The sequence below is a fragment of the Rhinopithecus bieti genome, unplaced genomic scaffold (genome assembly GCF_001698545.2).
Source record: "Rhinopithecus bieti isolate Rb0 unplaced genomic scaffold, ASM169854v2 scaffold_3043, whole genome shotgun sequence".
Taxonomy (NCBI): domain Eukaryota; kingdom Metazoa; phylum Chordata; class Mammalia; order Primates; family Cercopithecidae; genus Rhinopithecus; species Rhinopithecus bieti.
In genome coordinates, this window is record NW_016804580.1 from 2,910,650 (window position 1) to 2,920,944 (window position 10,295).

Below are 10,295 nucleotides of genomic sequence, written 5' to 3' on the forward strand. Positions count from 1 at the left end.
CATTTATCTTTTTCTTTCAAACTAGCTTTTCTTTCTAAGAGTTAGGAGATTGTGGTACATAGAAGTAAGTGATTATTGACTGTTTAGATGAATGATAATGGAGTACTTTGAAGTTTTAGTGGAAAATATTACTGAAATTAATATAAGTTTCTTTTAAAAAATTACTTTTTACTACCAGCATTTGAAAACAAATCATAGTATTATGTATTCAGGCATCACTTTAAAAAAATCAAGTTGGGCACAGTTTTTATTTGTTGAAGTTTTGAGTTATTTTCTTATCATTAACATTTGGATTTTACTGCTTGATGTGATTCAGTATTGTAAAAGCTGTTTATGATGAAAAAGCAGTAGATGTTTTATGATGATGATGATGCCGTGTAGAAAAAAGTACTTAGATTACTTGAGTGGTTTTACAGAAAACTTTTCAACATCCCATTCAATTTTCTGTCTTTCCTTTTAATTTTCTTCTAGTTCATCATTCTTGTTGTTGATAGCATTGACAGGGAACGACTAGCTATTACAAAAGAAGAATTATACAGAATGTTGGCTCATGAGGTAAATTTTTAAAGTAAATCTTTAAAAAACAATGTAGTAAAGTATCTGTACATTGCCTTTGCTTTTTTGCTTTAATGTGATATGATGTTGGCTATTTTATTATTAACGCAGCTTTACATACAAGACTGATGAAAGTCTTGAGGTAAAAAAAAATGCTCATTATTTTTTCAAACTTAACTCTAAGACATTAATTGTAGATTACTACTGTTATTGCAAAAATTTTTCAATCCTAAAGTTACTTAAGCATGCCTTTAAAAGTCGGATAAATGAGATAAACAAAAGGAAAACTTAAGGGTCTTTTCCCCAAAAGTTTATAGTAACTGAAAGTTTTTTAATGAATAACTCAAGATCACTTAATTCTAAGTATTTCAGATATTTAAGAAAACTTAGTAAAACACATTCATGTACCATATCAACATAAGATATGAAATATCTTAAGATACCTTGCCAATCTGATTTTCTTCCCTTCTCTTTCAGAGGTATCTACTATCCTAAAAGTAGTGATTGGTATTCTTATGCATGTTTTATACTTTTACTACATTTTATGTCTTGAAGTTATACAGAGTATTGTATTCCATGTTTTTTTGTTTTGTTTTTTTTAAGACAGAGTCTTGCTCTGTCGCCCAGGCTGGAGTACAATGGCGCAATCTTGGCTCACTGCAACCTCTGCCTTCCAGTTCAAGCAGTTCTCTGCCTCAGCCTCCTGAGTAGCTGGGATTACAGGCGCCCGCCACTACTCCCGGTTAATTTTGTATTTTAGTAGAGATGGGGTTTCACCATCTTGGCCAGGCTGGTCCTGAATTCCTGACCTCGTGATCCACCTGCCTCAGCCTCCCAAAGTGCTGGGATTACAGGTGCGAGCCACTGTGCCTGGCCTGTATTCCATGTTTTAAAACTAATACTATATAATATATATCTTTCTGAATCTTGCTCTTTTGTACAACATTGTGACTTATCCATGATAATACATTCTGATATATCCATGTTAATATGTACTGCTTTAGTTCATTCCTTTTAACAACTGTATAGTTTTCCACAGTATGAATATATCACAGTCAATCTATTCTTCTAATGTTTTCATAGTATAAACAATACTGAAATGAATATTAACCAATGGGCTTATGTTATACAAAGATTAGTAAGTAAGAAGTATTGCCCAACTCCTACCACCAGTACTCTACTTTTAAGTTTTGGAGAAACTCTAGTGTTTGGCAACATACTACCATATTTACCTATTAGAATATTACTTATGTAGTTTTGAGTCAGTATTTAAAATTCAAATTTTTTTGAATTTTTTTTCAGTTTGTCCAATTTGACTCAAAATAAAATAATTATTTATCTGTTAGAATGAATAATGAAATTATGGATATTTGAGATTATATTAAATATTAGTGCCCGATTATGTTAAAGTAGAAGCACTTCATTATAACTGTTCAGCTGGTTAAATTTAAATTTAAATTGTGGTATTTCACATATTAGAAGTATTTTGTCTTGATTGCAGGATTTACGGAAGGCTGCAGTCCTTATCTTTGCAAATAAACAGGATATGAAAGGGTGTATGACAGCAGCTGAAATCTCAAAATACCTCACCCTTAGTTCAATTAAGGATCATCCATGGCACATTCAGTCCTGCTGTGCTCTCACAGGAGAAGGGTAAGTTTATCGGTCTGAGGGGAGGTAGGACTTCTTTCAAATTTCTTTCAACTTTTAGGCCAACTTGTTTTCTTCTTGGGTCCTGTTCCTTTTCTGTTTGTTTGTTCTTAATTAAAGGTGATTTTATAATGTGTCTCAGGCTTACAACATAGAAATAATTCTAGTAAAATCACTGGCAACTGAAAACTTTTAATGTAAATATAACACTTTACCAAAAGCAATAAACTATTGAATTAAGTTTTCATAATCCAAATTTTTTGATGTTCTTTGTTGCCTTTATCATATACTGAGAAAAAAACTGTAATGTCACCTTTCTTTTAAAGAGGAAGCTTGAAAGGAAGTTCACATTTTCTGCAAGGACTTAAACCTAAGCTGTCAGCTTTCTGCCAGAGAACATCTTTATTGTTAGGAGGTCTTTTGGGAGGCGTAATTCTAGACAATAAACATTTGAGACAAATGCTATGTAGTCTGTTCTTCCATTTCTAACAATTTGAATGTGGGTATTAGGCCAAGAAGAACCTAATGTTGTTTATGTATTACCCAGTTTATACCAGAGAACTTATCCACAAATCAACCTCACCTTCTTAGTTTTTCTCTTAGTATTTATCAGAAATAGCTTGCAGTAATAGCTGTGTGTAGGCCTTTTTGACTCATACTTTTAAGACTGAGTCATAAGTATTCCGTTCTTTAGAATTGAGGAGGATAAGGTGAAGTTCCTGTTAACTTTCCCTAGTCGTTTAAGTCTCGGTTAATTTTAAAAGGCAGGGAGTATTTGCAATATTCATGGCAAAACTGGCAAAGTTGTATCTTCCAGATGAGACTGAAGCAGTTTCCCACAAACTGATTAAGAATATTTAAGAGAACATTCCATTTAAAAATTTAACTTATTATAGTGTGGCTTAAATGTTGACACTGATGTATATAAATAATGATTGTGCTACCAGCCTTTGGTTAAGACTTAAAAATAATAAGTATACTTTCAATTTTTAAGTATAAAGTTTTAATTTTAAAATACTTCTATCTTTTGTTCAGGTTATGCCAAGGTCTAGAGTGGATGACCTCCCGGATTGGTGTGAGATAACTTTTTTGCTTGAAAGAGACTGCTCTATTTATTCTGTGACATGAACATTTTTTCCTAGTACCTTTGGCTGCTAAGGCAGCAGCATGTTTAATTTATAACAACACAAACCTCTGAGAGCAACACTTGAATCAAGTGCAGCTGAACTGGAACGTGAAAGGTTTTTTCTTAACTTTTTTTTTTTAATACACTAATCTTCAGTTGGATGAACATAATGTATAACTATGTTTTCGGCAACAATTCTTCTGTTTATTCTAATTATTCAGTGACTACCTTGTAAGAAATGTTTGTCATATGCGTGATGTCGTCTGAAATATTCTTATAACCTTAATGACAAATTGCTTTCAGTTCTTGACCACCACGCCCTCCCAACCAGAGAATTACTGGTTTAATAGAGTAGTCATGGAAACCATCAGGTACTGTCTGCAAACTTCTCCAGCACTAAATATTTGTTCCTTCTATAAACCATTCATCTTTCGGACAGAACTTACTATAAAGAAAGAAATCTGCGTAGAGGATATATGTAAAGAAGATACCACATCATGAGTGCTTGCCTTTTAACTTCCCCCACATTACTGCGGGTCATGGAATATTTAAGTTGTTATTTGCATGGAAATTAAGTAGGCTGTTTATTTTTCTAAAGGAATCAAGTTCACTCTTCTGCCTGCAACATTTGGTCAAAAACTAACCAAGGTAAAATATTTATTGAAAAGCCCAGCTTTGATGTTAAATATTCTTGAATAAATCTGATATTTTAAGAACGTCACATTATTCAATGCGTATAAAACTATCAGAAGTTAGTAAAGCATACCAGCACTAAAAATAAGACAATTGGAATATATTTTAGTCTCAGTTTACAAACAACTTTATTATCAACAGAAATTTTAGCTCTTTTCTTTGTAAGATATATCACAGCTACTTTGGGCAGTAGCTAAAGCTGAAGTATAAACAGTCCATTTTGTGTCTTACAATTTGAAGTTGCGTCTGTCATAACATTTTTACCACCAGCAGTATATTACTTTAAAAAACTACATGGCTTTCCTTGAATTTATTTGACGGTATTACGTAATAGACTTGAAACAATTGCCATCTTTTAGAATATTAATATGATACTCAAAGTTAATATTCTTAACAACTTATAAATTAAAAAGTCATCATCTATCAAAAGTTTATTGGATGGCATTAAAATGTTTTTGAGGCAGTTGTCTAATATGAACAATAATCGAGACAGTATATTCCTTAAGAGGAAAGACAAGTGTTGTATTTCGATCCTGTTTATTCAAATGTGTGATTTTGCTGAAATGAAAGGGATAAAATGAATACTTAGAGAATAATACTTCATTTTGCAGTATTTTTTAATTTTGATGAAAAGATTCAGTGTTCGTAATATCAAAATATGTTTTCAAAATTGGTATTTTATTTTTAATATTTTTGTAGGTTGATTTAAATTTTGCTCTTTTTTCAGGTGTTCTTGATTTATTATATTTAGTCAAGTTAATTTAGTCAAATGTGGTAACATTTTTCTGATTTATCTTTAGTTGTAGCACACCCTTGACCTGAACAGTGGCCAGAGGAAAGCTTTCTGGGCTTTGGAAAGCAGTTAACTTTGTTTTAAACCTTTTCTTAGTGATTCTATATCAAGTAGAGGATAAGTTTAGTTTAACTTAGTTTTAATATAACCCATAATCAAGAACATGAGCAAAAAGCAGACATAAATCAATATGGATGCTTTGTGGTGTCTGTGCGGTGTGGGGGAATTAAGAAAATGCCATTTACCTAAGCACAGTTTGCCTGAATTTCTACTTGGTTATGTTGTTTACCATAAGTACTGAGGATAATTCCCCTAAGTCTGTCCTGAGAAAAAGCATACTTAGTACTCCTGTATTTGTTCTTATGAAATGATTATCTGCCTTCTTGTATCTAGTAAGATTGGCTGGCTCAATTTTCTTCTGTCAGATTATATGGTTATTTTTTATATTGCCACATCAGCATTATATTAAAAGTGTTTTTAATAGTTGATTGTATTTTGCCAACTACTAGTATAGACTCAAATTTGCTATTTAATTTTTAAAATAAAATACAATTTATTTTCTAAATCCTTTAAAAAATATTTGGTTAGTTTTGGATTAGAAGTGATTTATGTTAGCCATGTGTTGAAGATGAAATTGGCATCAGTGTAGACTGTGCTGATTGGGAAAAGTTCATGATTAGGAAATTCATGTAAGACTTTTTAAGAGTATTTTTTAGGTTTTCACTGAATCTTTCCTGTTACAGTAGCGTGAAAACCGATTATTCTTTACTCCAAGAGAATGTTTTAACCCAAGCAAGTATCTAATACTAGAGTATTGCTTCTGACATTCATTGTAAATCAATGAACTATAAGATACTGTCTGAAAAATGTACATTTGTAATTAGTGCCTTTATTCATATTTTGAAATACATTCTTAGTTTTTTACCTGTTCTTTGGAAGTCACATTAGCAGCTAATTATTTCAATGATGAAATAATTTTGTTTCATATCCCCCTTCACCTCCATGTATTGGCTAGCACAGTTTAGAGTAAGTGAAAAGCAGGGGACCCACCTACATTACCCTCAGGAGACTGTTCTACCTTTTATTTTTAATTTGAAAATAAGGAAATTAAATTTTAACAGAAATCTTTTCAGTATGTTATAACCAAAGTGTTCAGTTATCTTTGCAAGTTCAAATACAGCATTTTTCTTAATTTTGAGCATGTCATGTCCTTCATTTTTAAACCCATCATTCATACTGAAGCCCATTTGAGAACTCTTAGAATGAATAGAACCTTTTATAAGGGAATATACTGAATATTTTTTATTGTTAATGTAACTTAATTCCTTAAAACCTGGAATATTAATATATATAATCTATTAAAACTGAAGATGAAATATGTAATTTTGCTTGTAGTTTCTTGTGTTAGTATGCTTAAAGGTATCAATATTTTTATTCTATATTCATTAGAAGAAAGGTAAGAAATTTAAGTTTCATTGCTGAAAAATTTTCAGTGGGTGCCACCCCATAGCCATAGTCATTTTGATTAAGCATAATTTAACTTTCATTATAGCATAAACAGAAAATAAGTATTTTACTATGGAAACAGTGATAGGCAGTGCTGTAAACAATATTCTCTGAAAAGTTGTGGGGTCACAAAGAAAATTTTAAAGAATATAGAAGCTTTTAAAAAAATCTTTGTAGTTTCTTAGGACAAATTATAAATATAATTGTTCTGAATAATCAATTTTTATTTAGTCCTTAACTATGTAAAACCATATCAGTAGAAAAATGTACTGGTGTCATGTCTAAAGATGGATAAATTTCATTGGAATTTACCTTTGAAGACTAACTTTATGAGGCAGACCGTTCGTCTACGGCTTTGGAACCAAAAAAACTTCACCCTGATTCAGTTCTAAAGGCTGTTTTACATTTTGCCGGGGTAAAGTGACTTCAAGATACAGCATGGTGTCTTGTATATAGTAGAATATTGTGCTATCTAAAAAAGTGGATTTGAACCCTAATTTGGCCATTTCTCAATTGTCTGGTTGACCTTAGACAATTCGTGTCCATGGTTTTCCTTTTGTTTTTCTCATACTGAGAAACTTAAACTACAGTTCTAAAATGTCTTTTGGTTTTAAAATTCTGAATTCTTATATACTACTATTAAAAATTAAAATCCTCCATATAGTAAGGAAATACATGTAATATGAAATTAACTGTATCTTTATCCATTATTTGATTCCCACCTGTTATTTTATTTAGAATATGAATACAGTCAAGTAGGGAAAAAAGTACCAGTAACTGCTATTCAACTTAAATTCAGCGAATAGCTAATGACAATGCAAAAGAGAAAACAAGCCATATTGCTAAGAGAAGGATAGTAAGCTGCTTAGAAAGAACCAGCCTGTGTTGGAAGCAATTCTCTTCTAGAGATTTTACCTTATTTTCCTGGCTTGTACTAACTGAATGTAAGTGGTTAGTTTGTTCAGAGTTTATTGCCTTTTGATGCCACCCCAAACTACAGTTCTGTGTGACTTTCCATATTGAAAGAGTAGGGTCAGTAGCCAGGTTATCAGTCTTTTACAAATGTCTACATAAATCTGAAAGTGGTTTATATTCAACGTTAGGTTTTCAGTAGCGTCTCATCCTTATTGATTCACTATTACTGTGAAAAGTGAAATCCAAAAGCCAGGTTCCCCCAGAAAGTTTTTTTTTTTAATTTTAGGTGACCAAAATAAATAGAAAAGACTAATATAAAAAATATCTTCAACTATTCCATTTTAAATTGAAAGCAGAAAAAAAAAAATTGTGCCCATCAGACCTAAAGGCAGCTTTAAGTGTATATAGTTCGGTGAAACATTTGGGAAATATTAATTTGGAGGTTTAGAAGCATACCGAAAAACAAATTCAAAGCACTTGAAAGTAAAGACAATACCATGGGGTCGAAAAATCTTCAAAAGGATATTAGATAAGAGAAAATGTGAATGAAAGCAATGAATTTCTGCCTCTCCCCATATTTAGGGTACTTAAAATTACTAGAAAATACAGTCTTTTTACCGTAGAGCTAGATGGCCTGTATTATTCTTAATGTGGCTAAAGGAGTGAAGACTGATTAGGGTTTTAGAATTTGGAACTGTAGTCACATGAAGGCATCTTTTGCATTTCTTAAACCAGTAATCTACATTTTCTCCTGGAAATGGAGAAATATAAAATGTGCTGTGCATAGCTTTTGGAATAGAAAACAACGTTTTAAAAGAATGGATATGTTTTCTTGCACAACTTGTAAAATTTTAATTAAAAAATTACCTCATTTTTCTACCCATAAGGTGCTTTGCTCAAGTTTGTGGGATGTTGTACCATCCCATAAAAACCCCCTTCACCCAAACTGTATTTGAAATATGCAGAATTCATAACCAAGGGATAGCATTCCTTGGAGATTTTGTTTTGTTTTACTCTTGTTTACCACCAGCTGGGCCAACATGGTAGATATATCAGATACACGTACGGGCTTCATTAAAGCACATAGGAAAGTGCTCAGTCAATATTTAATTAGTTTAATTAAATAAGGGAAAGGAGAAATCCTAAACTGGATTGATTCTATTGTACTGTGAATATATTTCCATCAGTGTTGGTGAGATATCAAATGACCATCAGTTGATCCCAGTCATCAGTGACTTTTTTGCATGTGTAAGCCCCATTCACAAGAGACCATAATCATTTTAATCTTTATATTTTCCCTCAGGAAATGTAGGGACTCCGAAAGCCCCTATTTTATTCTCTTGGAGTAAACTGTTGAGTGTAGTTACAAAAACTTGTATTTATGATTTAAAAAAAGTTTAACTGCTATTTCATTGAAAGTGTGAAATAAAATGGTCATTTTTTTTTCAATTACAGAACAGTTACAGATTTTACCATGTTCATCTATTCCACAGAGCATGTTAAAAACAACAACAACAAAAACCTAACAGCAATTACAACCTCAGCGTTGGGTTTATTCTAATCAGAGTGAATGATTATAATCACACTTTGCTATTTTAACATAAATTGGTGCTTTAGAGCATTAAAGAGGAAGCAGCAGGCCCTGTACTCAATATTTATTATTTCTTGCCTCAGAATGCAAAACAACTTTAAAGTGTCTGTATTCGTATTTATGTGTATTTCTTAAGATTTAAATACAAACTGTTGTTACTCCTCAAGCTTCAGGCTTTCTACGAAATCTCTAAGAATATTTTAGTTACTATGCTTGGTCAACTAGAAGATGGTATTAATAGGTCAGAATTAGGAATTGGATCGATCTGTGGGTCCTCTGGTATTGTGCAGAGGAAAGAAAAATGTCTTTTACACCACAAACTGCGCGTCTGAACCCCAGCCAAACAGATGTGTTCCATTGGTCCAATATATAAGCATTAACAACAACAACAAAAATTTAAATCAAGTAAATTAATGCATTCACATTATCACTTCTTGAAAATGGTTCAAAGCATGTTTTCCTGATGGTGGGATTGTTTAAATGCCATGTTTTAAAGTTTTTAATACTTTATTACTGTTATGAAGTGCTTCTTTTATATGTTAAGTTTAGGTTGCCAGTACTCGTAATTTTTATTTCTGCAATTATGTTATAATGAGTTGTTTGCATGCCTATTTAACCCAAGTAAAAGGATGCTGTTTGCTCTGGAATGTTCATCTTTTAGACAGGTTTTGGCTCATTTCCAATCATGGTGCAATATAGTGTAACTTTCATTTGTTTTCATTCAACAGTTTTATTTTTGTCATAATAAATAATTACTTTTCCAATACAAAGTGAACCCAGTGTTTTCTTTTAAAGATAAAATCTGCTTTAGCAGTCTTGTTTGCAAATGATAGAAACCCACCTATGCCAACAAAGAGCGGAGAATTTTATTATAGGTGTGAGGTGGTGGGGGCTCATGGAACCCATGGAACAACTGGATTTGTAGAAGAGAAGGGGACCAGAGAGTGGACCATTTAGGAGCAGGCAGGAAGTTACCTTTTCTCCTACTCATCTGTTTCTTTCATCTGACTGGATTTCTCTGTTTCCAGATCCACGTGACAGATAATGTCCCAAGTCCAGTAGCCTCCTAAATTTATGCAAGGAAGAAGTCAGGTTATTGTTAGATTTTTAGTTACAACTCCATATTCCTCAGGCAAATTATTCATTAGCCAGCATTGGGTCATTTCCTCTCTCTCATCTAAACAACTGGCCAAGTGAAAGGTGTGTTTACCAGAAAAGGGGAGTCCCTGGCCTGGGAAGGTGATCCAGATTGGTGTGTGCTCCATTGTGGGATATAATTGGGATCATCTACCTAAGTTGTGTCCTTGTAAAAAATAAAATATAATTGAGATCTAATAATGAGTGGGATAACTTTCACTATGTTCATTCTTCAGATTCCTCTAAAGTAGTGGTTTTAACTCCACCGTTTTTGTTCACAGACTTCTTGGGGAATGTGATAAAAGTTGCCTACATAGAAAAATTACTCG

At 32.4% G+C, this 10,295-nt stretch overlaps 1 protein-coding gene across 1 annotated transcript; it reads left to right on the forward strand.

Annotated features, from left to right (window-relative positions):
• The first annotated feature begins 351 nt into the window (after positions 1 to 351).
• On the forward strand, positions 352 to 9,595 carry LOC108527725 (ADP-ribosylation factor-like protein 5B). Its single transcript, XM_017869177.1, has 4 exons — positions 352 to 375; positions 472 to 555; positions 2,057 to 2,208; positions 3,241 to 9,595. The coding sequence occupies exons 1-4, from the start codon at positions 352 to 354 to the stop codon at positions 3,287 to 3,289; spliced, it is 309 nt and encodes a 102-aa protein (XP_017724666.1). The 3' UTR covers positions 3,290 to 9,595.
• Positions 9,596 to 10,295: the final 700 nt, after the last annotated feature.